This window comes from Pseudoliparis swirei, chromosome 11 (genome assembly GCF_029220125.1).
Source record: "Pseudoliparis swirei isolate HS2019 ecotype Mariana Trench chromosome 11, NWPU_hadal_v1, whole genome shotgun sequence".
Taxonomy (NCBI): domain Eukaryota; kingdom Metazoa; phylum Chordata; class Actinopteri; order Perciformes; family Liparidae; genus Pseudoliparis; species Pseudoliparis swirei.
In genome coordinates, this window is record NC_079398.1 from 5326368 (window position 1) to 5346180 (window position 19813).

General features: G+C 45.2%; 1 protein-coding gene across 1 annotated transcript in view; it reads left to right on the plus strand.

The window, feature by feature from the left end:
- LOC130201142 (gastrula zinc finger protein XlCGF71.1-like) overlaps positions 1-4180 on the plus strand; it is a 41846-nt gene extending 37666 nt beyond the window's left edge. The window contains exon 3 of the mRNA XM_056425871.1: positions 3176-4180. Coding sequence (XP_056281846.1) covers positions 3176-3563 — 388 coding nt within the window. The 3' untranslated portion in view covers positions 3564-4180. The remainder of the gene's footprint in view (positions 1-3175) is intronic.
- Positions 4181-19813: the final 15633 nt, after the last annotated feature.

A 19813-nucleotide genomic window follows, 5' to 3' on the forward strand; every position in this document is an offset into this window, starting at 1 on the left:
ACTATTGCCTTGTGGCTGAGTATTGGGTGCTTGTTATGGCGGGGATAGACATTATGGGAGTACTGAAGTGGTCCTGACTGAGACTGCTAACCCTTTAGTAAAGTCTCCTCTTCCTCTCACTACTGGGGTCCCTCAAGGCTCTGTCCTGGGTCCCCTCCTCTTCTCTCTGTACACTAATTCTCTCAGCTCTGTCATTTGCTCGCATGACATCAGGACAGCAGAAAGTCTCTTTCTCGTTTGGCTCTCTCCGAAGGCGGTCACATTTTTCCCTCCCTCTCCTCCCCATGATTTTCCCTGCTTGGCTCATATCGTCTTGTCTTGTCCTATACTTGAGACTCTCTCCTCATCGCTCTTTGAACTAAAAACCATGGACCCGATCAACTGGTCTCTCAACGCAATTGACACCATCTTCTCGATGAGGAGCTCGGGTTCGGGGGAACCTGCCCGTCCTGCCGGGACGTTTGCAGCTGGTTACACGATGGGCGCGTATGAGAAGTGGCGTGTCGTGTGCCTAGCAGCCCTTTTCGTGGAGGATGTAGAAGACATCTACCTATTCGGAACTATGATTACAGGATTTCTGCTAATTGGATTTGGCACTTATCGGAAAATTAAGGAAACGGTGACAGCCGTTAAAAGCCCCCTAAGGCTGCCCGACATGAGTGATGCTCTGGGTAGAGTTGTTGGCACTCAGACTTTGGCATTCAACCGCCAGAATGATAACATCGTGGAGAAGCTGACGTCTCTGCAAATGAAATTGGATCGATTTGAAATCCTATTGGGAAATGGGAGAAGAATGGAGGGATAGTAGTTGCGCAAATTGAATGCAGCAACTGGAAGACCAAACAATCCCAATCTGATCTGCTTTCGGCTCCCTCAACCAGAACGGGCCTTGGCCGAGGCCGTTACTGGAACAACAGATCGCTGAAGTGAGAATCTCTCTCATTCCCTTCCCCCTATCCACAGACACCTGTGGTTGTTGTCTCCCCAGGACATTTCAAGGCTATCTCCATGGCAACGACCATCTTGCGGTCTGAGAACTCTGTCTGTTGTGGCCTGGCGGAGGACGACATACCAGGCCACTCACACACGAACTTCCACACACTGATATGCATTCACTACCCTCACCCCCATCCCACGCCTTCGCCTGCTTCGTGCCCCCAGTGTTACAGGACGGGGTCTACTGGCGCCTTAAATGGCTGCCGGATGGCTGGCTACTTGTCTGCGCTGGCAGGGTTTTTCCTGCATAGCGAACATTTGGGCGCGCGCCTAAGCCGTTTTCCCGAGCGCCTATGACAAATCCCGAGCGCCTAAGGCAAAAAAAAGTCTGCGATCAAAAAAAACTGTGTTCATCACGTGCATGTCAGCGAATATGTTCTCAATAGTATGTTTCAAGGAGGCTACAGCCGAACACTCGTTCTGTTTTGATCAATAGTAATCGAGTTCAGTGTTTCCCCGAGGTTTACAGCTTCAGGGGGGCGGGACTAGTGCCGCAAGCCATGTTGGTGCCCTAAGCTTAATTTAACACTGCGGTGTGGCGCGCATCACGGCTGAGCGAGGCGCGCGCCGGCATCGGAGCTCTGCGCGCGAGCCGAGAAGAGTTGTTGGGGGGGGGGGGGGCTAGTGAGACCGTGTGCGCGCATCACGGCAGAGCTTCGATGCCGGCGCGCGCATCGCTCTGGGGGGGGGTAAATTACAGGGTGACGGGTTGTCAGATTTCACCCTGTTATAATGGTAGGGGAAACACTGGAGTTGATAAGCGTGTCTTCTTGTCTGATCAATACGCAACTGTGAGGTGCGCGAGTTGACAGAGTGGCCAGCTGCTGATCACTCACTCAACAGCCCGACTGCATGAATAGAAACATTTTTTTGGGAGCACCGAAGACCCATTTTGACCCAGGAAAAACCCTGGTTGGTTACCTTCCGCCCCCCAATGGCTGGGCTTAGATCACCCAGTCTTTGGCTTACCTCCCCTCCCCGTTGCACGTCTTGTTTAAATGTATGTGCTTTTGTGCTGAGGTGTTTTTTCCTGCTCCCACACTGTACCCCTCTAGGGGCATAATCTGGGTTTTTTTCCTTTTTTCTTCTTCTTTCTTTCTCTCCTCTCTTCCCTCATGTTATGCTGTAATCTTCCAGTATCTGCCTGTAATTTCCCGCTTGCGGAATCAATAAAGTATACATCTATCTGTCTCTACATCTTCTGCCGAAAATAAAAAACACGTATTTTCCAACTACGTTGAATAAAAACAGATTAGCATTTCAGTGGCACTTGAATTGCACTATGGCATTACTGATATCATTACTTATGGAATTACTCATGGTATTACTTTTGGTATTTTTAGAGTTCAGCGTTCTTGGAGAACTGTTACTTTCTTTATTCTTGTTCTGAGTTTGTACTCGTGGTTGAATTCACTTATTTTAAGTTGTTTTGGATAAGTGTCTGCTACATGACATGTAATGTTGTTCTTTTTATTTAGAGGTCATGCTTCTCTCATACACAACTAACTCAGAATATTCAGTGATATACTTCTTGAATAAATAACAGTTTAATATGAGATTCATAAGATGTATAAATGTATGTTTCTATTCTCCACAGACGTCCAGCAGCTGTTGGTGGTTAAAGAAGAGGTTCCTTCTGAGCAGCAGGTCTGGAGCTTCAGTCTGGACCAGGTGCATCCAGAGCCCCCACTAGTTAAAGAGGACCAGGAGGACCCAGAGCCCCCCCACATTAAAGAGGAACAGGAGGACCCAGAGCCCCCCCACATTAAAGAGGAACAGGAGGAACTCTGGACCAGTCAGGAGGGAGAGCAGCTTCAAGGGCTGGAGGAGGCTGGTCTCAAGTTCTCATTCACTCCTGTGAAGCTGAAGAGGAAACTCAGTCCTCTCAGCTTCATCAAAGACGAACTGAACCGATGGAAATAGAAGCTGATGGAGATGATTGTGGAGGACCAGAACCAGCCAGGAACCCAGATCCAGATAGACCTCCAGATCCTGATGAGGAGACTGGAGACTCTTCTGAACCAGATACTGATGACTCTGTTGATTGGAAGAAGACCAGAGAACCTCAATCATGTTTGAACTCGTTGAATAATGATGAAGTTTCTATCAGTGATTCAAAATGTAGTTCTCGTGAAAAACCTTTCAGCTGCTCAATCTGTAAAACATCTTTTGCGCATAGCAGTAATTTAAAAAGACACATGTTAACTCACACAGGAGAGAAACCGTTCAGCTGCTCAGTCTGTAAAACATCTTTTGCACAGAGAGGAACTTTAAAGAGTCACATGTTAACTCACACAGGAGAGAAACCTTTCAGCTGCTCAGTCTGTAAAAGATGTTTTACAGGCAGAGGAACTTTAACGAGACACATGTTAATTCACACAGGAGAGAAACCTTTCAGCTGCTCAGTCTGTAAAACATCTTTTGCACACAGGATAACTTTAAAGAGTCACATGTTAACTCACACAGGAGAGAAACCGTTCAGCTGCTCAGTCTGTAAAACATGTTTTAGAGAGAGAGGAACTCTAAAGAGACACATGTTAACTCACACAGGAGAGAAACTATTTTAGTTGTTCTTGTTTTGGTAAAGTTGACATTTATTCCACTCCCTCACTTGTCATGAAGACCGTGAGAAACCTCCCTCATTGATCACCGTTCTGACTTGGGATTAATGGATGTCAGGATCAGTTAAACATGAATTAATTAGGCAAACCAAAAGCTGGAGACAGCAATGAAAAGATGCTTAGGACGAAGATGTACTGAAAACAGAGTTAAATGAAGAATTTGGGAATTTCAAACAGAGATGAGGCATAAAGTCCGCCTCCTCTCGTCCCACCTGCACTCCGTTTTGTGGTGCAACCATAAAGTAATGCTCGATTCAGAGAAACAATGGAGTCAATCTGTAAAGATGTGGGCACAACAGTCAGAAAATGTGTTCTCCGACATATTTCATGCCCATCTGAATTATTGTACACAAATCTATGTACAGGTTATAAGTGAATGTAGAAACAGTGACAATGAAAATATGATACCATGTTTATGCCAAAAAAAATAGCCGGACACTGCAGGGAATCTAACCCCATCCCAGTAAAGTAGGAGTACCATTACCAGTGCCTTGTTTTATTTTTGAGGCTTGTGGGTTATAATATTTTTTCCATCACACCTTATTTTTTTTTTTTACTTTTTATTTTGCATTTTCCACAAACAGATTATTCCTTGACATCGAGAAGAAAAAATATATATATCTACAACAAAATAAAATCAGCACACGTCCAAATCCATCTATATCCACACACACCCGGCAAACATTCCCACCCATCCCCTCCCACATGTTTATACTTATACATCTACCCTCCAAGAGCCAATGAGGAGGGAGGGAAGGACCAAACAATCAAACTACATACAACCAAATGATAAGCATTAAATACAAAGTGAAATAACTAAAGAAAGGTAAAATAAAGAAATCAACAGACATTCATTTCATACCCAGATTTTTCATAGACCTCTTTGTTTTGCAGTTGCACTCTGTGTGTACAGCCTCAACCCCTCTCAGTTATAACATCTACATCCAATATCGACTAGATATAATGTCACGTCCATCTTCTTGTGAAGATATCTAATGTCATTTGTAGTTTTGCAGTCATTTTTTCCATTGTATGGACCTGTTTTAATCTCTGTCTCCACTGAGTTATGGTTGGTGGTTTTGCATCTTTCCAGTTCAGAGTTATTGTTTTTCTGGCAATCATTAAAAGTATACGTAGAATATACCTCAGATTGGTGTCCCCTAAATCTCTTCACTTCAATGATTCTATTGATTTCTTTTTTAATATTTTTCCAAAAACCTTTGACTACTGGGCAGTCCCAAAAGATATGCGTGTGATCTCCTATTTTTCCACATTTTCTGCAGCATGTGAAGGATCCTTCACATATGAAGAGATTACAAGAGGTGTATTAAAATATCTGATTTTTTGTTTCCAATCAAATTCTTTCCATAATTGGCTATTGATTCCTTTATGACATTTATTGTACAGATCTTCCCATGTTGCATCTTCAATTATAACATTTATTTCCAATTCCCACTTTTCCTTGATGTTCAATGTATTTTGTGTTCTGTCAGCTGTAAGCCTTCTATATATGTGGGAGACGTGGTTTTTAGTTGGAAAGCCGTTTTCTGCTATACTAATAAAATAGTCTTCCATTACAATTTTTTTTTATTTTTACTAACTGTCTTTATGGTTTGTAATGTAGTGTCTCATTTGAAGGTATCTATGCAGGTCCTTTGATGGAAGTGTATATTGTTCTTGCAGCTGAGAAAATTATTTGAGTTCTGTTCCATCAAATAATTGGTTGATGGTTTTAAGACCTTTTACAGCCCACTGTCTAAATCCACCATCCCACATCGAGGGAGGGAATTCTATGTTGCCTACAAGTGGCATAGCCCTTGAGAGTGAGCTGGGTCCTTCAAGCTTCTTTTTAAGTATTGTCCAAATCGTCAGTGTGTGTTTTATCCATTTGTTTTTTAAATTAATTTTGTTAAATGATTTGATATCAATAAAAGGCAATGTTGATCTAGATATACCCTTAGCTGTGCTCTGTTCGATATGGGTCCCTCCTGTCTCCTGGTCATTTCCAATCCATGCCACTATAGCCGTTAGTTGTGCTGCCCAATAATATAGTTTCAGGTTTGGTAGGCCGAGACCTCCTTTTTCTTTGGGTAGAAGCAGTGTTTTCAGTCTTATTCTGGGTTTCTTATTCTGCCAGATGCATTTTGAGATTAGTTTATTTAACATATTGAAGATGGAAACTGGTACTGCCACTGGTAGAGACTGAAACACATTCATGTTCACCGTCTCCGCTCGACCAAACAATGAGGGGCAGAATTTGCCAACGTGTCAGGTCATTTTTTATTTGTTTGATTAACTTACTGTAATTGGCATCAAACAGCTGTGTGAAGCTCGGTGTAATATTAATTCCCAGATATCATCATCGCCTCTGATGTGTTTTCATTCATTTCATACCCTGATACTGAGCCGTATTTGTGCAGACACTGCATAAGTGCAGGAATGGAGAGAAGAGGGTTTTTTATAAAAAGCAAAATGTCATCTGCAAACAGAGCTATTTTATGGTCTGTTCCACTTTCGTCTACTATTCCTTGAATTTGTATATTTTGGCGTATAGCTTCTGCAAGAGGTTCAATACTAAGTCCAAAGAGGATGGGTGACAGTGAATCCCCCCGTCTCACGCCCCTCTCCACCTTAAAACATTCTGAGCAGTGACCATTCACTCTGACTCTTGATCTTGGGTCTCTATACAACAAGTTGATCCAGCTAACAAATTCTTGGCCGAATCCCATTTCTATCAATGTTTGTTCCAGGGATAACCAGTCAACTCTATCAAATGCCTTTTCGGCATCTAAGCCGAGAAGCATTGCATGTTGTCCGTCTCTTGACGCTATTCATTGTAAATTTAGGGCTTTTCTTATGTTGTTTGTTTCTTGACGGCCGAGGATGAATCCAGTTTGGTCGGGTTTTATTAATTTTGTTATATATTTTTGGGTTCTGGCCGCCAGGATGGACGTCAGGATTTTATAGTCTACACATAAGAGGCTTATTGGGCGGTAACTGGTGCACTGTATGGGATCTTTTCCTTCTTTATGTAGGACCGTAATGATGGCTTCAGACCATGATTTTGGTGGATGTCTCATTTTTAGTACATGATTATATATTTTGCATAATATAGGGGTGAGGTCGTTCACAAAGGCTTTGTAATCCAGTGAATCCATCTGTTCCCGGTGATTTATTGTTTTTTAGTTTAGCAATGGTTTCTTTAATTTCATATACAACCTGGCGCTGTGCCAACGGCTGCTTGTTTCAGTAGTGGCGTTTTGCTTTTATTTTATTGTCTTTTTTTGCACTTTTCCTCTCTTTTTCTTTTTCTTTTCTTTCATGTTTGTCTTAGTTACGGTCGGACACTGGACCATAACTACTTTTTTCGATAATTCTACTGTGGCTTTTGTTCACTTTGTCGTGAGTATCGGAGAGCCACAGCAAAACAATGACGGGACCGTCGTCTACTCAGCGTGCTCAGCTGATCGCGCTGTGCAGGCGAAGCTTCTGCCTGGAGACAGAACTGTGATCCCGCTGGAGCTACGGAGAAGGGCTCATCGCGGTTGCAGATCGGTGTCAAGCGGAGGGCTAAACGAGGAGATACAAACCCTCGGTACCGTCGATCATAACGGGGAGCGTGAGGTCTTTGGCGAATAAGACGGATGAGCTCGGCGCTGGTAATGACGAGAGGATCTTCCGTGAGCAGTCTCTTGTGTTTTACTGAGGCGTGGCTGCACGCGGACTATCCGGATCACAGCACGTCTTTGCCCGGCTTCAGGACTGTTCGGGCTGACAGAGGCGCTACACAGGCGGTAAGAAGAGGCGGGATCGCTGTTTATGTGAATGAGCGGTGGTGCCACCCGGACCATGTGTGCGTGAAGGGCGCTTCTGTAGCCCGAACATTGAACTGTTGGCCGTGGGGATGCGCCCGTACTATTTGCGAGAGAGTTCACGTCCGCCATTGTGGTTGTCGTGCGTGCCGCCATCAGCTGACGCTGAGGAAGCTGTGGACACCATCCACTCCACTGTGTCTGCTCTGCTGAATCATCAGCCTGGAGCATTCATGGCTATCACTGGTGACTTTAACCACACCACATTGGAAAAAGCTCTGCCAACCTTCCATCAATACATAGACTGCCCAACAAGGAACAATAACACTCTGGACTTGCTGTATGCTAATACTAAGGACGCATACAGCGCCACTGCCCTTCGCCCCCTCGGCAGGTCTGATCATGACCTGGTCCGCTGACACCCAGGTATGTTCCTCTGGTGAAGAGGCTGCGGTGACCACCAGGAATGTGAGGTGGTCTCTGGAGGCTAACGACGCTCTACAGGACTGCTTCGAGTCAACGGACTGGGATGTGTTGTGTGGACCGCACGGGGAGGACATCAACAGTATGACCGACTGCATCACGGAATACATCAAGTTCTGTGAACACACCACCATCCCATCACGGACTGTGCGCTGCTTCCCCAACAACAAGCCCTGGATCACCAGGGACCTGAAGGCGCTTCTTAACATGAAGAAAGCTGCTTTATGTCTGGGGACAGGGAGGAGCTGAGGAAAGCCCAGCGCAACCTAAAGGTGAAGCTCAGGGAGGGCAAGGACTCCTACAGGAGGAAGCTGGAGGCCAAACTCCAGCTGAACAACACAAGGGAGGTGTGGTCTGGCATGAAGCAGATAACTGGCTTTAAGGTGGGAGGGAGACAGCCAGGGGGCTCCCTGGTGAGGGCCAACGAGCTGAACTGTTTTTTCAATAGGTTCAGTTCACAGCCCTCTCCTGTCTCCTCCACACATCACACCTCCCAAACACCTCCCCCTCTGTCCCCCCTGCTCAGCTGCACATCCACCCAGCCCTCAATAACAATGGGCTCCTCCACCCTCCCCTCTCTCTGTGACGACTGACTAGGTGAGAAGACAGCTGGAGAAACTACACCAGCGCAGAGCTGAAGGTCCTGATGGCATCAGCCCCAGGGTCCTAAAGACCTGCGCCACCCAGCTGTCTGGTGTCCTGCAGCGCCTCTTCAACCTCAGCCTGAGGCTGGGGAAGTCCTGGTGCTGTGGAAGACGTCGTGCCTGGTCCCTGTCCCAAAGAAGTCAACACCATCTGGCCTCAACGACTACCGATCAGTCGCCCTCACCTCCCATGTGATGAAGGTGCTGGAGAGGCTGGTCTTGGCCCACCTCGGGCCGCAGGTGAAATCGTCGTTGGACCCTCTGCAATTTGCTTACCAGCCTCATGTGAGAGTCGACGACGCCATCATCTACCTGCTGCAACGAGCTCAGTCGCACCTGGATGGAACGGTGTCTCTGTGAGAGTCACGTTCTTTGACTTCTCCAGTGCATTTAACACCATCCAGCCACTGCTGCTGAGTGAGAAGCTGCGGTGGCGGTGTGGACGCTCCACCATCTCCTGGATCACTGACTACCTCACAGGCAGACCACAGTTTGTCAGAATGGGCGTGTGCTGTCTGGAACGGTGGTCAGTGATGTTGAGCCCACAGGGAACTGTTCTGTCTCCTTCCTCTTCACCCTGTACACCAGTGACTTCCAGTACAACACGGAGTCATGCCATCTGCAGAAGTACTCTGATGATTCTGCAGTGGTCGGTGTATTAGGGATGGACGGAGGAGGAGTACAGGGCAGTGGTGAGTGACTTTGTAAAGTGGGCGATGAGAACCACCTGCGGCTGAACGTGGCCAAGACCAGAGAGATGGTGGTGGACTTCAGGAGGAAAGGCGACAGCTCCTCCCCCTCTGAGTGTCCTGGGAGTGGACGTGGACATGGTGGAGGAGTACAAGTACCTGGGCGTCTCCATCGACAGCCGACTGAACTGGAAGGCCAACATCAACGCTGTGTACAAGAAGGGGATGAGTCGACTCTTTTCCTGAGAAAGCTTGATCCTTCAACGTGTGCAGCAAGATGCTGGAGTTATTCTACCAGTCGGTTGTGGCCAGTGTGCTGCACTTTGCCATTGTCTGCTGGGGAGCAGCATCGAGCCGGTGACACCAGCCGTCTTAACAAACTGGTTAGGAAGGCTGGCTCCATCATCGGCTGCCAGCTGGAGCTCCTGGAACAGGTGGTGGAGAGGAGGACGTTGAAGAAACTGGTGTCCATATTGGACAACCCGGACCACCCTCTCCACCACCTCCTACAGGGACAGAGGAGCACTTTCTCCAGACGTCTCCTCACGCTCCGCTGCCACAAGGACAGATACAGGAGAACATTCCTGCCGACGGCTATGAGGCTCTACAACAGTTCACCTCTTGCCAGATCACCCTAACCCTTCTTATATTTTGTGTTTTTATTTTTTATTCTTGTGTGTTGCTGCTACTGGCTCGACAAATTTCCCCTTGGGGATTAATAAAGTATATATCTATCTATCTATCTATCTATCTTGTGCCATCACATCTCTTTGCCGTGTCGTCTGGCTGAGAGTTAGCGTTAGCTCCGCCGCCGCCACCCACTTCCAAATGACTGAATGTAAAGTTCTGTACACCCCAACTTCTTGGCGGTGGTATTATTCTTCATTCCTGTGTTTGCAAAATCAATTTTAAAAAAAGAAAATAAATAAAAAGAAAAGTTTGAATCCTCTCAGCGCCTTATGCTGCGTTTACTCCTGTGAGTTTTAGCGGCTTATCTCCATGGCTTTACCCGCGTATGACTTCATTAAAGTCTTTTTTTGGACATTACTAAATTCTCAAAGGTCCCATTTCACATCAACGTTGAATCCTCTCAGCGCCTTATGCTGCGTTGACTTGCGTGAGTTTACTCGCTTGAGCTTTTGTGGCTTTTCGCGGTTTCACGTGATTTGCTTACACACACACAACCTGCCTCCTGGCCTTCACGACACCGTTAGCTAGACACCTCATACTTTTTGAGTGGAAACACGCTCTCCCACCCACACATAACAGTTAAAAGAGATCCTAAATCATATAAAACTTTAAAAGATCAGATTTGGGCTCAGAGATTCCAGTGAATCCTTTTGATGAGACCTGGAAGCCTTTTATTAACTATTTGAGCAATGCGCCAATCCAACAGGAACTAGTTTACTCGTTTTTTTTATCATAACGCTGATTGGCTTTCCCAACTCAGCTTCTTCACCTGCAGCTGATTCTCCGTCGTCTCTGCCGCTGTCTTCCCGATTACCGCCGAGACGCCTAGCGAGCGTCTGAAAGGAAATGTAACCATGCAGACGACTGTTGGAGGAGAAAATGTGTTAACAATTGTCTCACCCAAAGGTCGATGGGGGAGTAAGCTAAATCATTCATAGGGGTCATGGGTAAAGGTCACAAACCCAGGGATCTTGAGGTAATGACCAAACCGAGCTTGAACTGGGGGGTTGCAGAATAAACAAGCCTTCAGGTGTCTCAACTTCCTCTGATAGGAAACAGATGGACTTTGGAATGTGGATTCTCTCTAAGATCTATAAAGGTTGCAGTCTTGCACAGAGAGGGGAGCAGTTATTTCTGACGGCTTCGAGAGAGGTCTCAGGGATTCTGCTCCATTCAGCTGAATGTTTTCATGACTTGTTTGTTATTTAGCGTTTGGTTGATGACTTGTAAACTTGTTACTATAATAAAGTGTTATGGGTCAACTATGCTTAAACTACTTTTGATCTCTCACAAGGTAAAGGAACACTTATTTCCACCACAAATTGGCGACGAGGATGGGATGGACGCGCTTGTCGGGGACTCCGGCTGAACGGCAGATGGCCATAAGATAGATGAATCCTCCCCCGAGGGTGAGAAGCTGCCGTTCAGACGGAGACCGGACGGCCGATCCAATCTAGTTGAAAAACTATGGACAACACGGTGAGAGATCCAATTTATTTTAAAACAAAAGTCATGAAACAGGGAAAATAGAAAATCTCACAATCAGGTGTTGTTAACAGGCGTGTTTTGAAAACTGTTGGGTTCTCTAGTGGTTCGTATGCACCAGTTTTGGCGCACTTCTCAGGGAAAACAGTTAGCAGTTTTTAGAGATAGCAGCGGTCACTGACTTGCCTTGGTCATTCATGTGTATTGTTTAGAGTGCACGCGTCTGGGGAATCCTGAAAATTTATTGACGCACACGTCGACGCAATACACAAATGACTAGAGATGGGTAGTGCTCAGAGAAGAGGGGAGACTAGTTGGAACCATGTCGTCCCGATCCTTCCGACCCTGTGTGAATTTATGTCGGAACATTATCCGGGCAGTTTAGATCAAATGCAAAAATGGATAGAAGTTGGTTTTCCTTCAAACGGAAGTTTGGGCGAGAATCAATTAAAACAGTTGGAGGTGCAACTGAGGGAGATGGAGATGAGCGCGACGGCTCAGCATGCAGCCTTATGAAAGAAAAAGCAGAAGAATGTGATATTTAAGGCAGACTGGGAAGCCTTTGGAATGTGGGAATTTGAGTCAAAAAAAAGGGAGAGACAGAGATTGAAAGCATTTAGTTCGCTAAATTCCAAAAAGCCTACGAAGAATGTTAACAAGTGTCATTGCATTCACCCAAATACTGTGTATCCTTGTCTTTCTGAGGTACTGAGAGAATCGGTGGCTCCAGACCTGGATTCCGCCCCCCCTTTGCTCCTCCAGCCTGTGCCCAGCAGGTTCCTCAGAAAGAGACTTGCAGTTTCTGTCTGTCACGCCTGACGACAGCCCTTGACACTCAATGCAGCTTCACCGGACACAGTCCAAGAGGGACACAGACTCTGGAACAATGCAAAGACCATCTGGAAGAGCGTTTCGTGAGCGGGACGAGACCAAACTCCTGCAGATGGTGAGAAAATCATATGTTCCACAAACAGATGTCCTAAAGCACGCTGAACATGTCAAGGCAGAGTTGCACAGAAAAGAGATGCTTGCAATGATCAACACACTTGCAAGGCAAATAGGGAATATTCCTCCATGGCAACTTGGGAGGACAAGAGGTCGAGGCAGAGGCAGAATGGATCTGACCCTACAAAGATATGATTCAAGTGTGTGCTACAACTGCGGAGGGCATGGACACTGGCGAACAGAGTGTCCGCAGCCCAAAAAGGAAGGCCCACTTTCTACACGGCTGAGCGGAGGGAGGCGGGGGAGGGGCGGACCCCAGAGACGGACAACCCTCTCCAGGAAAAACAAGTAAGGCACACTACATCTAAGAAAGGGAAACAAAAGAAGCAAACTTTAACATTGATTTTCTAACCATTCTTTAAAGATGTTTTGACTCAGAAGCTAAAATCTCATTTGTAAAATTTGAATTCCCATTATTTTAGGCTATAAGAAATAGCTCAAAACCACTCTGTAGCGAAAAGAGTGAAAAACTAATATTAGACCATGGAGCTTCAGTTGCTCATGATCTTTTCACATTGCATACAGTACTGCAGCAGAAGATTACATGCCATTATTACGTTGTCATGTAAGCATAGGAAGTATTGGTGAGAGAGGGCTGCTGTTGGGTCTGTCTGTGTGTCTCCCTCCATCTCAGGAAATGTGCCTTGGAGCTGCCCTGCATATATCACTGACAGACTATCGCACTGGGAAGGGCGAGGATCTGGGTCCATGTTTTGCAATGCGTTTCGGCCTTTCAAAAGAAACAACGACCGGGTGCTGAGAAACAGGGATTAGCGCTATTGGTAATGTTTTAAACTACATTGACCATCACAGTAAGTGTACACGAATAAAAAACAAAGAAAGAAAAGGAAAAGGGAGAACAAACAAAACAAAAAAAGAAAGAAAAGAAGAACAAAAGTAACACATGGGGACCAAAATGTCTAAAGGGTTATCATGAAAGACCAGGTATGTCCCATGGAGTGCTTAGTGAAAACTTTGGAATTCTATAGACGATGTATTAGTTTATATAATATTATATGTATGTATTGTATTATATGATGAATTACAGCCATCAAAGGAGGCTTGTAAAATTAACACAATCTAAACATTTGGCAGATAATGGACATAAAGTTAGTCTACAAAAAGAAAAATGGAAACGTCAATGTGCACTAAAACGAGTAATTTATCTGGGACATGTGATCACAGGAGAGGGCAAATTCCTCTCTCCCAAATCGTATTGTGGTAGTTCAATCACTACCAAAACTAATTAAGAAGAAACACATTTTTATTTTTATTTTTAGGAACGACGTCATACTACAGACAGTGGATCCCAAATGACTTAGAAAGAGAGGCACACCTCTCGTCCATGGTAAAGGCCTCAGCGAACATGACTTACTGACTTAGACTATAAAAGCAAAAGACAGAAGAGAACTTAAAGACTTCCTTACTACAGGCCCGACCGGGGCCTGCCGAGACCCAACTTGATATGTATTTTATACATAGACCGAAATGACTGTTACATGAACTCCAGTTGTGTCAGCCTCATGGAGGGAAACTTAGGCCTGTGGCTGACTTCTCCTCGACACATGACTTTGTTGTCACAGGTCTTCCTCTCTGTTGCAGCAGCTGGAGAAGCCATGGATTAACATCACGGGACATTGTGGGCTATTCTGATGTCACACTTATAGTCCCGCATGCAGTTTCCCACATCTTCCATGCCAGAAGACTTCTCACCTCTCTGCTCAGAGATGGTTCAGATATCATGTTGGAATAGCGTGACATTACGGTAAAACGCTGCGATGAACTTAACTCAACTACACTTCTTCCGACTGCAGATGATGGAGAGCCTCATGATAGTGTCCAGGTATTGCAACAGACATGCATCCTGAGACCTGATCTGTTGGACACACCTCCTTCCAATGCAGATTCAAGCTATCTGTAGCTATCCAGCTCACCCACAACGGGGCAGCAGTCAGGTTGTATGTTACATCACATCACACACTTGTTGGTGTCAGGCTTACTGCACACCGATCAGTACAAGCAGCAGAGCTGATTGCACTCACAGAGGAATGTAAGGTAGCTAAAAAGGTCAAACTAACAATTACACAGTTTCACTTCATGTAGCCTGGAACTTACATGACCTTGGGCCTCTGTGGAAGACACAGAGGATTTCTAACAGTGGCAAACCTATGCACACCACACGGTGGGTTTCAGCTGTTTTCAGTCGTTAAATGTGAAGCTCACATCTCTTCTTTTGACCTGTGTCAATAGTAAACATAGTGGCAGATCTGGTGGCAAAGGCGGCAGCCTTATCGGGCACCCCTTTTCCCCACATAGACTGATTCCAGTCCTTAGGCAGATCTTTCCACAATTCATTCTTTTGCCAATGCCCAGGAGCGCTCCCTATGGAACGCTCTGGTGCCACTCTTTGAGTCGAGGGTTTGACAGCCCAGACGGCAAGCCTTGTTTGCCACGCGCTCTCTTCCATACTTCTTGATTTTCTCATGGAGGAGACCACGTGGGCAAAGGGGGAATGTGTAATGCTCTAAATGCAAGTTCATACACCAGAGCATTTTCAACATTTGCAATAAATAACAACAGCAGGGTCACCGCCTGCAGATACACTTTGAACAGTTAGTAATGTATTTTAAATCTCAACGTTTTAGGTTTTAACATCAGGCATCATTGTTCTTATCATCCTCAATCAGCTGATTGAGTTGAGCGAAAATGGTCCTATTAAATCTAAACTAGCGAAATGTTGTGAAGAGACAGGCCTATCTTCGTGAAGGCACTTTCATGAGTGCTTTTTCACATGCGCATGCGAATACAGCATGCTAAGATATTGTGCCAACCTATCATCCTCGCTCTCAGCACTTCACACACAGGTGAAATCTACACTTCCCTCACCAGCCACTGCGGTCCAGCATCACCTGAAACCAGGAGACTGAGTGCTCATCAAGGATCACAGGAGGAAGCACGGGAAGCAGACACACCACACGGGTCCCTTTCAAGTACCCTGACAACGGAGACGGTGGTGAGAGTGGAAGGAGAACAACGTAGGTCTACGCCAGCCACTGCAAACACATCCCAGATCCAGAAGGAGAAGGAGCAGCTGCGACTGGTCCAGACTAAGAGGTTGAAGGGTGAGAAAGCGAGCGCCTCCCTCCATCAAGTAGCATGACAAGCTACCAACAAGCGCACCCTTAGCAGTGAAGTAACCGAACACCTCACTTATTTTGTGTGGCTGGGGAGAGAGAGGAGGGGAGCAACCCGAGTTTCTCAAACTGCAAAGCTGTCATACAGAAATCAGTGTGGTAGGAGGTGAACTCATGTGAAAAGGTGACGGCACCCAAGAAACAGTGATGGAAGAAAGATCTCCAGCATCAGGACACTCCTTTGAGAAGCACGGGTGCAGCCAGAGCAAAAGCATCCACTAACTGCTCTCTCTGACCACGACAGCAAGGATACTGTTCCTGAACTTTGAATTTCAATTACAAGACATAAACGGCAAAGATACCAGCCCGTTTCATCTCACGAAGAAGTGGCAGGAATTGCCCAACAGGACGATGTGTTCCCTCTCCTCAATAGATTGATTGATATGTTAATATGGACGAACAACTTCGTCAAATAGTATGTGAGTGGTGTTAAGTGGTCGACCAGCAGGTCAGTAAAGCACAGCCGAAACCAGCACCTATAGGAAACATGTACTTTTAAGCCCAACACAGGTTCTATTCGATTAGAAAATAGGTATACAGAGCATACCTTGAGTAAATAAATTCAAAGTCAAGCATTCATTTTGGACAAAAGCATAATTGTACTAAATCCTTAACTAAGACCAGACCTTGAGGTGAAGATTCACCAAACCCAAAACCATCCATTCTGATCCATTCTTTGACTAATGTCAGCTGTCGTGTTAATTTCTACGTGTTAGAGGATAACTACTTTGAGAATAGTGTGTAACTAAACAAGATCAGTACATAGTGGGTATTAGTAGACAAAAACCATACTTTGCACTCAGAGGTTAATGATGGAATGTCTTAAAATCTTTGTGACGCTACACCACGGATGTTTGCTCTAAGAATGTTTAACATGGTGTTACTATTTTTTCAGTTTAAATTGTCAAAAATGACAAAAAGAGAGGATTGTTGGAGTAGAAAATGTGTTAACAATTATCTCTCCCAAAGGTCTATGAGGGAGGAAGCTAAATCTAATTCTGTGTGGGGTCATGTGAAAAGGTCACAACCCAGACTCTCACGGGAAAAGGTCACAACCCAGGGGTCTTGAGGTAATGACCAAACCGAGCTTGACTGGAACCAGATGGACTTTGGAATGTGGATTCTCTCTGAGATCTATAAAGGTTGCAGTATTGCACAGAGAAGGCAGCAGTTATTTCTGACGGCCTTGAGAGAAGGCTCAGGGATCCTGCTCCATTCAGCTGAATGTTTTCATGACTTGTTTGTTATTTAGTGCTTGGTTGATGACTTGTAAACTTGTTACTATAATAAAGTGTTATGGGTCAACCATGCTTAAACTACTTTTGATCTCTCACAAGGTAAAGGAACACTTATTTCCACCACAACGACCTGCTAGCCGATCGATCTCTTCTCTCCTTCTTCGCTGCCTCTATCTCTGACGCCAAAAGCTCATGCTACAAAAAAATTAATTCAATCTTCTTTCTCTAACCCCATTAAACTTATCTCTATATTTTCCAACCTCCTTGACCTCCCCTGTCCCCCTCCTTCCACACTTCTCCCGAGCCACTTTGTCGTCTCCTTTACTAACAAGATGGACAACACACGCTCCTACTTCACTAATCCATCTTCTCTCACTACAATTCCATGAACTTCTTCTTCATCCCCCTGTCTCCTGATTAGGTTCTTACCTTAGTAATCTACGGCGCCCCGACCACCTGACCTCTTGACCCCATCCCATCTCACATTCTCCAGGCTGTTGCTTCTGACCTTCTAACCGTTCTCACCCATCTTATCAACAGCTCCTTCTCAACCGGCCATTTCCCTAACCCTCTGAAGGAGGCGAGAGTGAACCGTCTCCTGAAGGGAACCACCCTCAACCCGTCTGAAGTCAACGACTACAGACCTTTCTCTCTTCTGAATTTTCTTTCCAAAACTCTAGAGCGAGCTATCTTCAACCAAGTGTCCTCCTCTCTCCACAGAGAGACTCCAGCAGAATCTGCAGGACCAGTAAAGGAGCGGCAGACCAGCGAGAGCTTCTTCAGTCCCAGCTTGAAGAAGCTCCAGAGCCAGATCTCCAACAGGCCTCCGAGGAGCAAGTGGTACCAACACTTGATCCCACGATGCAGAGGTAACAAGAACCTAAAGAGACTATGACAATGTAAAACAATTTAAATTCATATAAACATGACAATACATAACACATGAAACACAAGACAATACCAGAAAAACTGATGTGTAGTGTCGCGATTTAACCAATCCACGAGTACGCGTGCAGGAGAGACCAGCCGTACTGCAGAAGGATTTTAGTTGAACTTCAATCAGGTTTATTCAACAGAGTATCACACAAGCTGAATGCGTGTACTCGGGTCTGTAGGAAGGGCCTCCGCTCGCTCCATTCCTGACAGACTGACATTCCAAAAGATTAGGTATGCACAGGCACGTGCACAGATAGAGCCCTAGTGGTGCTCAAGCACCAGCCCTTTTGCCCTGGAAGAGTAAAGTGCCCTTTTTGCTGGAGCCCACTTTTTTTATTCATCAGTATTTAAGAATAAAAGTTACTCTTTCTGTCATCAAGTCCCCCCAAATGTGTTTTAATATCCGACGGGGCATTTATCTGAGAACTTCGCCCCGACATGCTCCGCGGCGCTCATGAGCTCACGTGCCCCCTCCTCCCCCCGCCGCGCCCCTCCCTCCTCCACTTCCTCCTCCGGGCAGTGCTCCTCGCGCCACCAAACGGCTGCACCTCCTTCTCCTCTGATCCGCAGCACCAGACACACAGATCATGACGGTGTTTGTCCCCTGACGTTGTTTTGTGATAAATCAACCACAACATTACGCTGCTGAAAACATGACGTCACAACTGGTCCGACGTTTCCTAAAAAAATAAACAAACAAAAACTCACGAAATCCGTGATTTCAAAGCCTTGCAGCTGTTTACTGACGTTAGTTATGTTTAGAGAATAGAGAGAGGGAGAGAGAGAGAAGGGAGAAGAAAGAGAGAGAAGAGAGAGAAGATAGTGAGAGAGTGCATTCTTATTCCGTTCTATTTAACAGGGGCTAGTCTAGGATTTGCGTGGCAAGACTGAAAAAAAAATCATAAGGCCTCTCTTGTTCAGAGGGATGTCTTTCTTTCAATCATTTTATTTTAAGTTTTTACAAGTTAAACCAGACAATCAAAACCGAATAAATAAAAAATTGCAAAACAACCAACTATACGGCCAATCAGACAAGGAAGAAAAATAAATAAATAAAAAACAACAACAACAAAACATAAATCATCATCTTCCATATTGAACCAACTATGACCATCATTCACAGAGTCACTTTGGTCCCAAGATTGCAAAACCTCTTCTTATGGTTTCGGCATTGTCCTCGCCAATAAAATCCATAAAAGGATTCCAGACGGAAAAGAACCCGTTTATGTCTCCTTGGAGGACATGCGTGAGTCTTTCCAGTGGCAGCAGCTGGAGGACATTGTGAAGCCAACTACAGACAGATGGTGTGGTGCTGTCCATCCACTGCTGGAGGACAGACAGCCGAGCGCAGTACCACAGAAGACTGAGGATTCTCCTATGTCTGTTTAATACAGGGGAGACAGAGTGTAGGCCTAGGATACATATGAGAGGGTTGAGCTCAAAAGGACATTTTATTATGGAGGATATTTGGTTCCCAATTTCAATCCAAAATTTATTAATCTCCGGGCAGAGCCAAATTAAATGCACATAAGTTCCCACATGTTGCTTACACCTTAAACATACGCCAGAACAGTCTTTATCATATTTGCTCCTAGTATATGGGGTAGTTTGTAATTTATGTATAATTTTAAATTGAATTTCTTGTGATTTGTAACTACTACATATTTGTTTACTATTTAACATGATTGTTTTCCATTGGTGATCGGTAATTGTAGTTTTAAGATCCTGTTCCCATGATTGTCTGCTGCTGCGAGTACTTAATTTAATTAAGGAGAGCAGTTTATAATAAATATAGCTTGTTTTTTTCCTCTTCAGCTGGCAGACTTGGTGAATCACTGATTCGATCAGCTCTGGTCCGCGACCTTCTTTGTATTGGGGTACAGAGTTTAAGAAACTACGAATTTGTAAGAAACGGAAAAACTGTGTTTTGGGTAGCCCATACTCATCCTGAATTTGCTTAAAAGACTTTATGGTACCACTTTTATAGAGGTCATTTATCACCTGGATTCCATGTGTGTTC